This window comes from Psittacula echo (assembly GCF_963264785.1).
Source record: "Psittacula echo genome assembly, chromosome: 6".
In the NCBI taxonomy this organism is placed as follows: domain Eukaryota; kingdom Metazoa; phylum Chordata; class Aves; order Psittaciformes; family Psittacidae; genus Psittacula; species Psittacula echo.
The window spans coordinates 66851324-66869314 of record NC_137743.1 but is presented as its reverse complement, the minus strand read 5'-3'; the positions used below and the strand labels follow the sequence as shown (position 1 = coordinate 66869314).

Sequence of the window (17991 nt, the reverse complement as noted above, 5' to 3'; positions counted from 1 at the left end):
CAGTAAAACACAATGTTGCATATCTGGCAAAGACGTCACACTGATGCTTTTGTCATAATGCATTTATTCCCAGCTTTATTCTGAGACATTACCATCAGCTATCTTTCAGAACCTGTTAATTTTCAAAACAGAGTCCAAAAACTAAACATACACAGGGCAGTCAGCAGTATTTTTAAGACTACACTAAACTAGGAATATCTCTAAGAGGAACTTCCATTAGTATATACCTTGGTTGTAACATAAGGTAGGTAACAGAGTCAAATAAAAATTAAATTCTGAATCTGTTCATACTTGAGGATAAAGATCTTTTTGTGACAGATTCTAAACAGGCTGTGTTTTCTCTTTATTTTGAAAGGGACTTACTAAATCTCTGTATGACTTTTAAGTGCCATATTTGTCACAAACAAGTTGAGTTCATTCACTTACCGCTGCAATTCATAGTGTGACCTTTTTACCTAAAAACTAAAGTCTTCTTCAGTCTCTTCTTGATTGTTGAATACTCAGAAAACTCATAAATAATTTATAGAAAGCAGACCAGTCACCACTCAGGAGGTACTGGGTAATGCTGCCAGATCTCTATCTATTTCAATGGCAAATGAAATTACCATCATGATCAGCAGCAGCTAGCATATTTTAGCACCTCAATGGAATAGAACTAACAGTAACAGAGAAATCTGCTCTGGTGGAACTCTTCAAACCAGGTGAATTGTAAACAGCTGAAGACGATTTTCAAACTAGCCATTTTAGTATCAAACGTTGCCTGTACTCTGTTATGTATTCTAACACTGCCCTCTTGTGACATAATACAGTTTAGCAAGCAGTCAGAAAGGATTTTTCCAAACCAATATGAAAGCAAGGCTTTATCTATGAGGTCCTAAATATGTGTGTTTTCATTAAAATATTTAAATCAGTATATGGGATGCTTCCTCTTATAACAATAGCAAATAATAAGTAATTTTAATATTTATATGCATTCTCAACTTGGTCCTCATCAGTATTAGTAACATTTTCTGTGAGAAATCATGGGTGGCTGCATGAGTAAGCTAATGTGCAGCAAGAATGTGCAGGAATTAATACTTCACTAGCTACACTGACATCTTGATCCATTAGTGCATTTAGATATAATTTCTAGTGCAGGACATGTAACTACATGCCTCTGTAGGCTCAAAAGCCATTAAGACATTCTTAGTAAGCACCAAATGCACACACATTTAATAGAAGAAAGCTACCAAACATCAAAGGTGTCTGCACAAAGAGTTAGATGGTAGCTGCTACACAACACATTTATTGCCAGGCTTTCTGAAATATAAGTTCCCCAGTTAGACAAATAAGCACTTAATAAAAGAGGGACCAATATTTTTAATCAAGAGAATTTATTTTTCATATTTACATTAACGCTAAAGGCATCATCATATAACTGCAGGATAATTCAAGCTGTAAGAAGACATCTAGTACAACCTCCTGCTCATCTTAAGTATTAAAAGATTCTTAGTAATGTTTAAAGACTTTTTAACCAATAGGAACCTGAATACAGAATTAGCTTCTTTCTTCCTAGAAGAAATGACATAATCCTTCTGTACTACATGAGTCTACAAACTACTAAACTTGAAACTTCTGTATCTCTTCTGCTCTGCTGGAAGTTCCTCATTAGCGTTAGTGCCATTTATAATATTATAGTAACAGCAGAGCACTTAATCACTACTATGACTTTGCAAAGGAAGCTTTGGCTCCTGGGTGCTGTTACTGGAAGTTGTGCTCCAGGGTAGGTTACAAGCATCCCTACATCTTAAGCATGGGTCATCCATTCCCAGCTGGGAGCATAATGATGTCCACTCTATTTCCTCCATCATCCAGGTTTGTAGTGAACACAGCAGGCAGGGAGTGCTAGCAAGAATGACCAGCACCATGCCAACAAGGAAGTACAGGCAAGACTGGAACAGGGTACCCCCCAGTTAAAGGCAGGAGACCAAGGACGGACAAGGTGGGACATGGTATAAACACCAAGCTGGAGCAAAACCAGAGAAAACATTAGACTCAAATAGTATTTAGGATTCCCCAATCACCAAACTTATCCAGCACTGGAATGGTTAATGAGCTGCTGTCCTTTTGGCAAGGAGGCTGCATCCTATGGCAGCTAGTCAGTGGTAAGAACTCAGTTCATTGTTCCTGTGAGAAGGAAATGTGAGGTTAAGAAATTACTGCAGAATGTAATTTCTAGAACTAGAAATTACTGCAGAATGTAATTTCTAGAATTTCCAATAGGCAGGAAAATGGACTGAACCTCAACAAGCAGAGAAAATATTTACATTAGATTTCTTAAAAGGCTGAACTGTTCCAACCTCCATTTAATGGCACAAATCAACACTCTAAACAGATTCTTAATTTAACTTCCACATCTAGAACACTTCTGTGGATATACTTCTTTCTGATTCAGTAAAGAGCATTGGTTCTTAACCACAGTGTACTGCCATCTTTTGGCAAATACTGGAAAATGGATTGCTTTAGACCTGCACAGAAACAGGTATTATCACAAGAGCCCAGTACCATTCCAAATTGTGACAATACTGACAACAGCCAGGCCATGCTGAGAACTGCTAAAATTAGGCTAATTATACTTTCAATCAGTCCCTACTTATTACAGTGAAGAGGTTGCTAAAAATAATTATATGAAAGGAGATCCTTTTGTATCTATCATTTTACTGTAAGAAGCAGAAAGACCCAGTGCTCACACACTGCCCTGGCTTGCATTCTGACCCAATTTCACTGGTGATGCAGTGCTCAGGAAAGAGAAAAATTCAATTTCTTCTATGAGCAATAAACCTTCCCCATTCAGCCAAACTTTGGGCAAAGAATAAATCACCAACATCCCCTACGCATGGTACATTCAATCAAGGTGGGGAAAAGGGTCCTGGGTAGCTATACTATTCACATGAAGGCACAGAGTCACGTGTCCAACCTTTTGCTGAGCTACATGATGGGACAATCCCAGATCTCAAACATGGGAGCAGGGAATGGGACATGATGCCTTCCCAGAAGACTCAGTTCACAGCAGTTAAGTGCACGACTTGTCAGCATGACATTAGATGACACAGGTGAGAGAGTTGCTCCAGAAAAAATATCTCATCCTTATTTTTTGTATTTACTCTAAACTCCTAATTTTAAAACAGGAGTGCCAAGATACTAAGAAACTGCTTGTAATTTGGTGGGAATTTCATTTGTTCTTCTATTTCTACTAAATAAGTATTGCCTCCAGGCTTCTGGTCTAATGCAGCAGCAGTTCTAATACTCTAATACTTTCCACTAATTGCATTGGAGACTGCAGTATGCTGTTATAAGACTGCACTGTTGGTGGGGTTTGAACTTTCTGAATAAGGAACATTTATAGGGAATGAATTAACAGCTCTTAGATCTCTAGCTTAATTTCACATGGCTCTATCAGGAAAGACAGAGGAGTCTTGCTTCATATTAAAATGTAGACCCCTTTCCAGAGCATTACATTTCAGTTTTCTTCAAGTCAAAGGTATGATTTGCCCCCATAGACAAAGGACAGCTGAGACTAAAGGAGACTCAGAGAAACATGCATATATCTGTAGATATGTTATCTACGTTAGCATAAGTCATACTCTTTCTTTTTACTGCTGACTGGATGGTTTCAATTAAAAACCTCTTTTACCTGGTGGTTGCTTGTATCAGAAACCTTCACATCCAGTGATCCTGTGAGAACAGCATACCAGTTCGTCCCAATATCACCCTGACGAAACACTGGAAAGATGAAATCTTGTAAATAAGAGCTACCTCTTTAAGTTCAGCAACATTAACAAGTATTTTCCCTCGTATTACTGCACTACTTAGTCATTTCTGGCAGTATAGAATTTGCTATGTCAGACTACTTACTTACTGTTTCAATAATATTTACAATGACACTAGAAATCACGTACTTTAGTAAACTGGTTGATACACTATAGAAACAATGAAAATACATAGAATTGCTTTGCTCTTCTCCCCAGTTTGCTTTTTTTTTACCACTATCTTAGTTAACAAACAAAACAAAAAAACCAAAAAAACTTTCTGAACAATATCCCTTTGAAATTCAGAATCTTTCAATGCAGATACAGCTCCCACTGACTTCAGTAAGAGTTCTGGCTGAGAAGCAACTGCAAGACTTTGATGTTCAGGCATTCCAATTGTGTGATTACAGTATCAGAATTCCTATTATTCTAAGCAAACCCCAGTGCTGTGTGCCTAAAGCCTGTCAGATTTACCTAAGAGGTAGCTAAGAGTCTACTACATACCACAGATCTCTATGACCTATTCACCTGGTACAGCTCTGGGAGCTCACACATTCTCATCACAGGACCATCACTTACTTCCATCTCAGCTTCACAGACTGAGCACAGCTGTCTACCTTCATGTGGCAGACGGGCTGCCAGAGCAGGCACAGAGCTATTGCACCCCACAGCAGTACACAGCTCTGTCTTCTGTTATTCTGAGTGACTGCAAACCACACTGTTAGTGATATGCCTAGGTGATACACTTTTGCCCCTGACATCAAAAAAGCACCTACAAGAGATCAATAACACATTTACAGGGGAAGAATGGGACTTAAGTGCAATGGCTTGCTTCTAATCTTTCAACAGAACAGTGGCAGAGTCCCAAATCAAATAATGTGTGCCTTGTTACCATAGCTTCACTACACACTGTATTTGTAGAGCAAGCAGCACTTTAGTCCTGCCTTCCCACATGACTATGACTGTAAATATTCTTATGGCAGTTCCACTGATTGTGTTCTCTCATTGATCTCTTAGAGACATTCCCAGCCTATCCCCCTTTTTATCTATATAAAACAGTTCATTATATGAAGCTTTCTTACATGTGATTCCTTTTTCCAGATTTTCATAATATCCACAGAGACATATCTGCTGGAGAAGGTTTGGATGAAATTTCTCAAAAGCTTTCACTTCTTTCAGTCGTGTGAATATTATATCTACATCTTCACTAGAACGTTCCAAAGGTCTGCAAGTAAACAAAGGACAAAATTCTCAAGGGCTTTATCAGAGAAACATCCCCACCTGCACCAAATTTACAAATCTCTGCAGTACATGTTACACTATAAGATAAACAAATTAAAATGCATTTCACAGGTACATAATGAAACCCTTCCAAAACATCCTAACAACTGTCCATTATCAACTTGAACACGATTATTACCATTTCAACACAGGCAGAGTCCAGAAGCCTCACTTAGCAACAAAGTCCTTCTGTAGCAATTACGGTGAAAGTATATAGGATGATACAGTCCTTATTCTAAAGAGCTTGGAATGATATATAGTTTTATATTTGTAATAGAACACATATAAACAGATGTCCAAGCATATAAGAGGTCTGTGAAATCAGTGCCCAAAACAGAAGTTCTCTACCTGGCTAAAAGAAAAAGCTTTAGATATCAGCAGTAACTCCTATACCCACATTTCTCTTCTGCATTTTGCTGGGTACAAACTAACTTGATGGTTCTAAGTACATATTTTTTCATGCAATTCCTGTCTCTTAATGTTGGACAAACTGAGTATGCAAGCAAGAATCTAAACTGTTCATTGGTAAGTGTAAAGAGTTTTAATTCAAACATTTAAAATACTTACACCTATGATAGCAACAACTTAAAACCCCAAGATTTCAAGAAAAATTAAATTGTAGAACTCCCTCCAACAAAGTAGCTTGTAGACCAGCAGTTCAGCGGGCTCAGAAAACTACTACATATTTGTGAAACTAAAGTAAAAGTAAATTAGCTCCATAACATACATTTTAACTGTGATTATCAAACGTTATGAATCGGCAGGTAAGCCAACCACTAGCTGACAGCTTTAGAAAGAATCTTTCATAACAGATTAAATGCTACCACTACACACAGAAAGAAACACAGAACATTCCCAGGAGATCATGCTGGATCGGATGCAGAAATCATTTATGTATAAAGGGGTACCAGAAAGACAGACAACTGTCAGTGACCATTAGACCTACCACTCACTCAAATGCTGCTAGTTAATTTTACTGACAAAAAAGTTCTTTTAGCCAGTGAATGAACTTCTAAATGAACAGAAGTCAGGTAGCTTACAATGAACAAAGGCTAAGTTCACAAACACATATCATTATCATCTTACTGTTACATCACAGCGTAAGCATTTCTTCCAACAGGATTTTTTTTTTAAAGATTCCTCTTCAGAATCAAAGGCTTAAGGGATCTAATTTGACTCAGGGAAGAGCCCAGATCCTACTCACATTGAATCTCTGTCTCTCATCTTTCTTAATAAATTAAGTCTAGGAGGGATTAAATCTCTATCCTCATTTATACTCCAATTTACCCTTGTATACAGTTGCTTCCACATCAGTGACATCCTCTTACCACTTCAAACCACAACCAACTGAAGTAGCTCCCTTTTTAAGTATTTAAGTATTTCAAGTAAGATTTTTACCCATTCCTTTTTTCCTTTTTTTCACTGTGCATTAGCTGACAGGTACTAATAAGCATTAAATTTCTTGTCAAAATCCTTTTAAGAAGATTAGGACATGTAGCTTGCAAAAAGATTTAAAATCCATTTATACAAGATCCCTACCCAAACTACACTGGCACTTGGAACAATAACTCCCTTAATTTGTAGGCTCCTAAAAGCAACAGCAAAACCCTACAAGAAAAAAAAAAAAAGAAAAAGGGAAATAATTCTGAGAATATCTCCTTTTCCTAGGTAAACTGTTTCACACATACAACTGCTCATGCTGACTTTGTTCAAGTCCATCAGTTCATCTGCATAGAATTGACTGTAGGATCTCAGTGTTTAGCAGTGTTAATTGTTTGATGCAGTTGAATAGGGAAAAAACAGGGTTAGCAAACAACAGGCATTATGTTGTACAAACTTAAATCAACACTGTTTTCTCAGTGCTCTTTTTGAAATGTGAGTACAGAAGTCTCTTCCACTATGTTCCCTTCAAAAATACAAAATCTGAGGTGATGTAATTCATAGACTGTGTAGTTTTTTTTCCTGAGAGCTGCTGAAGGCTCAAGTAACAGGGTTTCCATGTAGTTCAGAAGAAGGTGAGAGCAGGGCTCACTTCCACTGATGTGGCAAGGAGCGTCTTGTGTCAGACAGATGAACTATAGGAAAAGCTCTTTCTTCTGACAAAACTGTTTTCATGGCCCCAGTAAACTGAGTCATCATGACGGAAAAGCATTCTCACAGGTAGCTAAACCATGCTCTTCAGAGTTGCAAACACCAGCACAGCAGTGAGAAATCAAACTCCATATTTATTGGTAAAGACAAATTACAGTCATGTGTTCCTAGTGGCTTACTTTAGCAAATAGCAGTGCTACAGTACTTTGTATTAGCAATAGCTACTTCCACCTTGAGTACATTAAATGGACATTTGAAGTGGGACACACAGACATGCTCTGAACAAAAAGAAGAATCCAAACTTTTAAGTAATATGCATAGTAGTAATCTGAAAATTGTTCTATTCCTTACAATGTTTCTGAATAATTCAGTACTGCAAACCATTTGTTTCAATAGCCTCTTCAAAACACACAGAGTGTAATGTTACTGTGTGCAACCGAATTTCCACAGCCAGCAAGAAAACATGCAAGGAGTCTTAACTGTACCCAGGAATAACTATTGTCTCTCAAATGAGACACACAGACGAACACCTAGTGTGAAAATGGGTTGTTTGGTTCAGATCATGAATAAACATCCAAATTAACTAGGATCCACATTGTTTGACAACAAAATGCCTTTGGATTTGATCAGAGCTCCTGAGAAATGTCCTCGATATTTAGGAGTAAGGAATCCACTAACACTAGGTATCCCAAGCTGAGGCACAATTTATCGTTAGTAGGACATGGAATTTTGCCTGTGTAAAAACTCCAGATTGCAGCATAAAAGTAATAGTAGTAGCATTCAAACTCATTTCTATTAAGTGCTTATAAAAAGCAAATGGACAGTTTTACTTGGTGAGAGAGCAGGAGAATAATAAAATACCATGACATCAGTTAACTGCTTTTCCACATGCCTGTAAAACTCAGGCAAAGTTTGACCACTTTCTACAAACCACCTTTTAATAAAATTATCATCACTGCAAGTCTTAAATTAACATTTTTGAATCTATTTATGCTGCTAAATCTTGGGTTTTATTTCCTAAGTACAAGCTGCCTAGCATGGAACACCACCAGTACAGGACAACATAAATTTACTTTTCATTGCGACTATCTTACTATATTGCTGTAAACTTGGCTTTTTAAAAGCACAGTTCAGAATAATATTTAAACAGCTAATATTATAATATATTCCTTAGAAGATTAATGATTAAACCTATTAATTAGAAAAGCACTACTGATGACAGATGCAGAATTTAATGTCACTGTAGTCACACTAGTAGGAGGCAATGGTATTAATTCAGAAAGCAACCATTCCCCAAAACAGGGCAATGTGCTACAGAAGTCAACCCCCAGGATGTGAATCTCCTTACACCCCTGGAAAGGCTTTTCCAGACAGACTGCATGAAAGCACCACTGCTGTTCACTAGAGAGCAACCCCCCTGAGCATCTGCTAAACTAGGGCTGATGAGGATGCCCTCCTGTTGTATTTTGTGACCTTGGTGTTGTTACGCTGCTGAAGCGTCCCCTCACTGCTGATGCTGCAGAATTATAACTGGATGTCCATTAGCTAAGATGTTAAAAAATGCATTTCAGTGAGACTTCAGCTACCACTGAGTTTTCTGATAAAGCTTCTGTCCTTTCCTAAGTGTACTCCTGTTTCTGAAAGCTCTAACCCAATGTATGGAATAGAACCATAAACGAATCTAAAAACTGTGGAAAACTCTCCTAAATCAATTAAAATTCTTCAGCTTTCAACAGTTTGGTAAAGGCATGAGCTAGAATACAAGTATTTTAAGGCAAGGCTATCCTTCCTGAAAGAAATTTGTGACTCTATTCGGTGAAGCACTCACTCCCTAGCTGCCCCCCAAGTAAAACAAATTGTGGAAATGTTACATTTGTCTTCATCTTTTTTACTTAAAAAAGCCAGCTTCTTACCCCTTTTTCCCAACTTTTCAGCATCTTTGTGGGGTAGCTGCTGCTATATCTCAATTTTCCTTAAGTCTGCAGGGTACAAGCCCAGAAAGAGCTTTAGCAGCTACTGTAGTAACTATACTTCACAAACTGCCCTGGCAACCATAACTGAGTAGGTACCATGCCACGACCATAGGAAATGTCAGAACCAAACCATGAAGGAGGAATGACTGATATGGAAATTAAAACTCCACAGTTGGGATCTCTTACCATGAAGGACAATGCATGAGTGACACTCCTACACCCTCCCTCCAGTCTTCAATTTGATTGTCCCTAAATTTGTACCTCAAGAAGGCACTGAGCTGGCATCCATTTCAGTGTTGCCCAGCTGAGGTGGGCATTTCCAGTGTTGCACAGCAGGGCTATAAAATAATCAGTAAGAGTATTTAATTTATTTTCACTACCCTACAAAGCCTTTATGCTTTGTTTGACCACTGAGCTCTTTATTCAGCTCCTTACTTTTACTACTAATTTGCCTCTTCTAAGCATAGTAAGTTTTATCTGGCAGTAATGTTTTCACACAAGACATCATCTATCTCCTCCTTACACTTTTCCAATACAACATCACAGCATATATATACAAGTGACAGCATCAATGCTAGTTGTACATCTCTATTCAATTAGGTCAATAAGGTTTCTTTAAAGGATATTTTACCCCTGATTTACTTGGTTGTGAAGATTTTAGGCACGTATTTTAGAGAGATAAAACAATTTTCCTGACAATGTCTGCCTATCTGGAAAAGGGATCATAAAATAAAAATCTGCCAGAAGTGTATCTTCAAAAGGCTATTTCATATTTTTAAATACAGACTATTCAGGCTCAAAGTTTAAATACAGACAGAGGATAATTGCTACAACTCCTCACTTACACATTTTGGGCAAGTATTCCTGTTCATGTGTAGCATGTATAGCTTTATAAAAGAAACTATTTTGATGATGTTAAGATTAAATATTTGAATGTTCATGTATGCTATGAAAGACTTTTTAACCTACAAGTAAGAAATAAGTTGGAGGTTTTTGTTTTGTCTTTATCAAGTTTATCTACCTATAACCTATTACTTTCTCTGCTATATGTCCTTTTTTTAGGTTCTTCCTCATAATTGGTTTGACACTTGAAAAAACAGAAGATGCGTAATTTTACCATCTTTGCAAAGATGACTCTAGAATTTTTAAATGTTTATTTCTAGACCATCTGTTAAAAAATCTGAACCCAGCTCTAACTGAATGAAAACAGTGAAGTCTATTTCCTTCCCCTGGTCTTTTCAACTCTTTAAAAGGGCAACATTTAATTTCATACAGCAATGAACAGCCCATAAATGATGGTCAGATACGATGTATTTGTTCCACTGGTGAGGCTGTTTGCAGAAAACACAGCAACATACTATGTAATAGACAAATAAAACTAGCTCATCTCTGGGTTAAAACCAAAACATCTATTCAAAGATGCAAAGGCAAATTCTAAAGTACCAGTAATCACTACCATGGACCATTTGGTGAATTTTAATAGTATTTTAAAGTATATTCTGCTTTGAAACATGAGCAATGAGAAAACAGCAAGGAATACCATTGAAAACAGATCATTCTTCTATGCTATCTGTACTTTTCCTACTCTTTCCTGATATGCTGAAAAGCAAAGCAGGAGGATGCAGAAGAATACCAGTATCAAGATACTATTTTCCCTTAGTGAGAGCAGGACCTCTCTCCTCCAGGTTCTTTGACTTTCAATTTCTCTTTGAGAAAGTCAAGTTTAAGACAGGGATATCAGTGGCGTATCAAAGCACCTTAGAGCTGTGGTAAGAGACTTAAATGCTAAATATAAATGAAGTCACTTTTAATCTGAATGTCCAGATAAGGGATTACTTCCATGGAGACAGAAAGCAAGCAATTCTCCCCAAGAAGCATTTTGCACTTGTTACAGTAGTATTACAGTAGTATTACAAAAGCCTCAACGTGAAGCCTTCAAACAATAATCAAATTACAATTATTTTCTTTTGATTTCCACTCTGTGAGACTTTGGGACTCCATCACATTTCCTCTGACACACAGGAAGTAAAATACTATTTAAAGCCTGTTCCTTAGGATTCTTATCCATACAAATCATTCCAGAGTTAATTAAAAGAAAAAAAAAAAGCAAGCAACACAAGAACAACTGCTGATGCTCAGTTTCCAACAAATTACTACTGTCACCTACACTCAGAACCCCTGTGATAATCTCTCATGTCCTGCTATGCAAGGCACAAGAAATATTGTAAATAATCCTGATCTGCACAGGTACTGACTGACCAGCACATATGCACATATGCACATATGGAATTTGTAATAACAGTTCTGTCTTTCCCAGTAAGGGCAAAAAGAATGCAAATATGAGGGACTCACTTTTACCTACACACTCATCTCATTATTATTGTACTCAATTATATTTGTGCCTTCAGCTCATTTTGGCCAATGCACTGAAAAATTATTGGAGGGCTAGACAGAACAATCAAGTGCTCTTGATTTCTGTACTTACCCTGCTCTACAAATTATGAGTCCTTCCACTATGTCAATTTTTAGATCTGTATAAACAGTGGAAAGGCAAAAATGTATTTATTAAGTAACAATATTCATAAAGGTTTGTCTCAAGTTTAAACTACACTACCTGAACAATACAGCTATAATAGGAAACAAAACATTTAAAAAAATATTTTTTTTCACCTTCATATGTTCTTTAAAAAGACAAAATACTTCAAGAGAAGAAATAAAATTGCAAGGAAAGTTTTTCCTTTCATTTATGAAAATTTTTATGTATGGTGCATACTTTGCAACCAAGGTGTGACTAAACCTCACTGAATAAACCCTCTAACGTTCATAAACATGAACTGGAGCTCAGGACAGTTAAAATTCCATTTGAGAGAAGTAGATCTGGATGAAATTACATTAACCAGCACTGTAGCTTCATAATAGACATTAAAAGTACTTCAGTATGAAGACAGACTCCACGATACATTACAAATTAAATTTATAATTGAACAATATGAACAAGTGATAATTTCCTTTGATTCGAACTCTGGCCACTGCCATTCACCAATACCCTATGCTAAGTTTTCCTTCACCTAGTTGGGACCTGCATTGTTACAGCTAATGTAAATTTAAAGCTTACAGCAACTATGAAATAATTTCTACAGTATTACATTGGCATACATTTTGACAACTGTTGAATTCAAAAATGAAGTGGAAAGTCAGTTTAGGAAACATTCATTGAGGATATTGATAAAGCGAAAGGAGTAGTTAAGTGCAGAAAACGCTAACAGAACAAAGGAAGTATCGCAAGAATGATGAGCATGTTAAATGCAGCAAACTGTAAGATGCAGATGAAAATAGATGTCACCCTGGATAAGAAAAATACTTGTATTTCAAAAATATCTGGTGGCCACCTTACTTTGAGGGCATGGTTTCAATCAGGTGGTGTGTTGGGGTTTTATTTCTTTGACGGAACATGAGATTTTGTAATAAAAGAAACTTATATGCTCAGAATACAGGATTTTAGAGATCAAATCCTAACAACTGAAATAACTGAAATTGCCAGAAATAACTCAGGCAATGACAGTTTAGACATGTTTCCAGAATTATCTGGTAAAAGAAAACTTAGAGTTGCACAAGTACCACACCAATCATGTGGCCACTACACAAGACTACCAACTAAATCTGAAATATCATGACCTAATAGGCATACGCACATGCTAGTTTGCTCTGGTGGGCCCTGACAATGTTTATACACATGCATACTAGGGCAATCACTTTCTTTTCCTCGTAATACCTGTCCATAGAACAAGTGTGCAACTTACTGCAATCACATGTAACAAAAGGGAGCAGATACTAGAAATGCCTAAGCCCATAAGCAGAGAATAAAAAAGCTGCAATTTGTTTTGAATACAACTCTTGGTCTCACTGTGACTTACTCTGAATTCATATATTCAATAAAATGTACAGATCTACAAGCTTATGGCAAGCTATATTAACAATTATTTTGGTCTCTCTGAGGAGATACAGAAAGAAAAAGGGCTTTTTTAACATTCATTAAAGACTCCAGCTTTGCACTGGACTACAAAATGAGCTGCATGATGCGGAAAGACAAATTTGTTATTATTCATCGCTCTCAGAAGATTGCACCTTTGCATGAGCGCTAGAAAGCATTTAGGCTATGTCTATACTGCTCTGTCTCCAAGTTTCCACACCCACCACAGTGCCTGCTGCTGATATATCCCCACACAGACTTGATAAAAGCTACATACAGAAAGAAAGCACCAAGCACAGAGGCCAATAGCAGCTGCAATGTATGCCTGTGATTTTGTTCAGATCCAAACTCCTTGAAAATGGTAGTGTTATTTCTATGGATTTATTATAAGTAAAAAGCAACGGTGGAAATTTAAAATATATATGTCAGTGTTAAGTTTTACCAATTGCATAATAATAGATTTTAAAATGAAATAAAATATTACCATAAAGCAATTGCAAAATATTCACAATATTGCCTGAATGTGAATCTATATCCCATTACCTCTGACATAATTGTAGGTTACAGAAGATGACAAGCAGTCTCCATATTTCTTTCACAACAATTCTTTCAGAATTTCAGTTCTTCATTCTAGCCCATATATCTGTAGTATATCTGTGAGTATATCTGTATATTCACAAAAGACCTGTTGACTACTAAGCACATACAGATAACTTAGATCTCAAATATATGTTACAATAAACTAAAACCTAATTCAAGTATGTTGATGCTACATAGCTTCAGTCTGAATTCACACTCAAATCTATAGGAGCCTGGCTGAAGGTACAGGTTTGAGACGCTATCCTGTATGTGTTATTTTGCTTTTGTTAGAGGGAAATGATTCAAGTTGAAAGTCTAACAAGGATGACAAGGATTTAAAAACTCAGTATGTATAATAGCTCCTCAAAACACCCATTCATATTTAAATAATTTATAAATAGCTGACCAAAGATCATAACATTCTTAGCACAACAGGCTAGCAAAATTACATGCTTTGCTCTGTGATCTTCTCCTTCAGTCAGCTTAGACACTGATGGTTATTTTAATACAGAGAAAAACACAAGATCCCAGAGGCAGGTATGAAAGCCTGGGATCTCTGACTGCTGTGAATGCTGTACATCATTAACAAGTTTGTATTTCAATCCAATTAAAACACTTCCCTGAGTTTATAACTGTGATCAGGTTTAGAGAAATAATAGTTACGTAAAAAAAACTTCATCTACCATTCAGCGAAGATATGTCAACATGGAAATTTCCTGGTTAGTCAGTCTTTGGTGTTAAAGAAACCATGAGAGAATACATTGTTCCTAAGCTAATTATACACACTTGCAGAAATCAGCAATCTTCTTTTAATTCTGTGCAGATCGGACACACAGAAAAACGCTAGGATGGTAGGCATGCGTCTGCTCCCTAGGAAATCAGTGGTAAGGCAACTGTTTGCTTCAAAGATAAAAGGACGGATTTCCTTGAAAGAAAAATTATTTACATCTCCAGGTACAACTGTGATGTAGTCGCTCTCTCCTGATCCTTTCTCTCACCTGCAAAAATAACACATTCTTGATAAAGCACAGTGTTCTGAAATTTTCTGTTCCTGCTTTTCCTTACCTTTGCACTGTGACTTTATATATTAATACTGTTTGTGTATTTGATTTCAAGTGCTGATCTTTGGCTTTTGTGGTTAGTAACAACACATGGAAGCTGCGTGGTCAAAGCAGTGGCGGTGGTCCCAGCTCACAGGCCCTACACAGTAACAATGTTTCTCCAGAAATATTTTGGTAGGTCTTCATTTTTATATGTGCTCCTGTTTTGGATGTTGGCAGTTTCAGTTTTACATGTGATGTAGGGAAAAACACTAAGAACATATACAAAATACACAATTTCTGTATATAATGTATTTTATTATTTCCATTTAGAGTTTAATTCACTTTTTTTTTTTAAGAATGAAGTTGGATAATCCATATTATATGCCATTTTAATTGTTTTTGTTGAGGCTCACCTAAGATTCTAAAGCATTCCAATTTTAGAACTGCCTTCCTCCTGAAAATATATTTACTAAAACATGTTAAACCTATATTTATTACTTAATAAACACATGGTATCCTATAGAGAACTGACTCATTAAATGATCCTATATTTACAGAATCCACATCTAATTAGAAAATGCTGTAAGGTTTTTAAAGGTCTAAAATATATACAAATTACATAATAATCCAAATGAGTACACTGACAGATCATCTACAGAAAAGAAATACACTCTACAAACACAAGTGTGCAAATAAAAAAATGCTTTATCTAATAGTACTTAGATTCCTATAGTACTTTTCCAACGTAACTTTAACTGCATTTTTTAAATAGAAAAACAGAACAAAAAGTGTATTTCCTATGATCACAAAACAAAGCATGACAGAGGCCAGGAAACAAACTACAATCTCTCATGTCCTGGGTTTGTTCCTACATTCAGATTGCCTTCTGGAAAAGGAGGACAACAATACACAATCCTTCAGGGCACCAGGAACTGATTCTTTCCACTGAAGAAATGAGTGCTACTAGCACCAAGTAACAAAAGGGGAAGAAAAAGTTTCATCTGAGCAGCTGTAATGAAATTCCCATTATAAAAATGGTCATCAAAATAATTTCATACAAACATAATGGCAAAGAGATTTCTAAATTAAATGCCTCACATGTATTTCCCAAAATCATCATTAACCCCCAAGACTATGCACCTCACTAAGTAGGAACCTCTGAATTTTAGTTTACAATTCAGATCTCACAATGTATTGCATTTAAGAAACCTGAGAAATGACAGGATCATCTATCTAAAAATACCAGGGCTCATACTCTGCTTCTTCACACCCACCCAATGTCAATGTACAGCAGAGAATCAGGCCCTCTGCTTTACTTCAGTTTTTATAGGGCTATGTTACCATCACCAGTTGTTTGTATGTACATTTAGAAAACTTTCAACATTTATACACATTATTTAACCTCTAAAAGGTTAGCCTACTTTTATTTTGTCCCATGTTACAGAGGGTGGATCAGTGATACTGTGATCAGCATCTAGATCAGTATCTAAACCAAAAGTTCCATTAGCTTCTTACAGCTTGCTGCCTGGACCGTTAAGGAAAAACTAATTAGAGGCGCAGCCCTGCAACACCAAGAGGTTACCTGGAAATGGGAGAAATTATGAGAAGAGGATGGTTCCTTCTGTGTGCACAAAGGCACCTACTCACAGTGAAGCCCCAGACGGCACTGACTGTCAAACGCTGGTTAATGCTGCTCAGTAAACTGGTCTACATCATGTAAGTGAATTTCCTCCAGTAACTTTGACTTGTATAGCATATTTATGATCTAAATTTTTGTCAACTATTTTCCGAGATTACAAGAGACACAATGAGTGCTCAGAAACCAAATCACTTCTGAATTAATACAGTAAGCGTTGAATGCAGGAATACCGCAAAGGACTTTCAAACCACCCACCATGTAACTCGACACTGCGAGACTTTTTGCTGTAACACCCGGGGAAATAACTGCAAATTTACATATATATGTACATACATATATATATGATCTGCCTGTATTTTTAGAAGCAAGCACACGTTAGCCAGCCCTAACCCACACCCGCACGGCGCTTGGCGCCCAACTCTGCCTGACCCGCAGCAAACGCTGCCGCCAGCCGGGGGGACAGCCGCAGGCCTCCAGGACACCGCTGATGGGAGCCTGCGGCAGCATCTTTTGGAGCGGATATTTGTGTTTATGTCCGCCTCCGGCTAACAGTCCCGCACCTGTTTGCACCACGGAGTGCTCTGAGGCGAGGGTCTGTCCTTTACCGCCCGACCTGTGAGGCGGCTGGGCTGGGAGATGTGAAGTGAGGGGACAGAGGGCGGTGCGCTGAGGTGAGGAGAGGCAAGGCGAGGCCAGAGCCGGCGCGCTGAGGTGAGGGGCTGTGAGACGAGGCGGAGAGCGGACTGGAGCACGAACGCCGCGGGAAGCGGGTCTGCCATGGCCGCACAGCGGGTCCCCGGCCAGCGCCTCTGGGCCGCAGCGCCCTCTCCCCGCCCTGGAGCTCCCCCCCCTCCACCACGTGCACATTTTCCGGGCAGCAGAGCCCGGCAGTGAGCAGTTATCCCAGTGGGGACTGCGCGTCCGCGGAGCAGAGAGAGCCTTCAGCCTGCCCCGGCTCTGCTTCCTCCGGTCATTTTGCTTCCCACCTGCACCCTCCTTATGTAAGGCATGATCTGATGGGGAGCGGGTGTCAGAGCGCACAGACACACACATACATACATACATACATATATGCACGCACGTACGCATGCAGGGGGCAGGTTACATGCACACACCATCCCTCCGCAGCAGCTCCCGTGAAGGTGCCGATACCTTTTATCCAGGCAAGCGATCCACTCGCCGGAGGATGAGGAATGGGAGGTGTGAGCGGCGACCATGTTGGACAGGGATCAGGTCGCCCCGCACCCGGCTGGCGGCGCCTCCCCCCGGCCGCCCGCCGGTCGGTCGGCCCGTCCTCCCTCGCTCCCTCCGCGCACGGCGCGATGGGCTCGCCCAGGTCCCCGCGGCTGCCCGCTCTGCCCGCTGTGGGCCTGTGGGGCCCTCTCCCCGTCGCCCGCCTCGGCCCGTGGCGGGGCTGTGAGCGGGCGCCGCCTCGGCCTCCCGAGGCACCCGCAGCCGGCAGGTAGCGACCGGGGAGAGGGATGAAAGGAGTTACTCCCTTCCTGGAAGGTGGAGTCGTCACCCTCGGGCTTTTGTGAGCTCCTTAGTGCGCACACTTGAGCCCAGCTTAGTGGCTGTTACTGCCCTTGCTTCAACAGAGATGTGCTTGACTGGGTTTGGGGGGTGG

The 17991-nt window shown here is 38.8% G+C and overlaps 1 protein-coding gene across 3 annotated transcripts in view; it reads right to left on the bottom strand.

The window, feature by feature from the left end:
* The window catches only part of RAPGEF4 (Rap guanine nucleotide exchange factor 4), a gene marked incomplete at both ends in the record, with an annotated part of 155476 nt that extends 137895 nt beyond the window's left edge, over window positions 1-17581 (bottom strand). For all 3 annotated transcript variants that reach the window (XM_080621515.1, XM_080621516.1, XM_080621517.1), the window contains 3 exons: window positions 3674-3762; window positions 4871-5013; window positions 17517-17581. In XM_080621515.1, the coding sequence (XP_080477641.1) occupies window positions 3674-3762; window positions 4871-5013; window positions 17517-17581 (297 nt within the window). The remainder of the gene's footprint in view (window positions 1-3673; window positions 3763-4870; window positions 5014-17516) is intronic.
* Window positions 17582-17991: the final 410 nt, after the last annotated feature.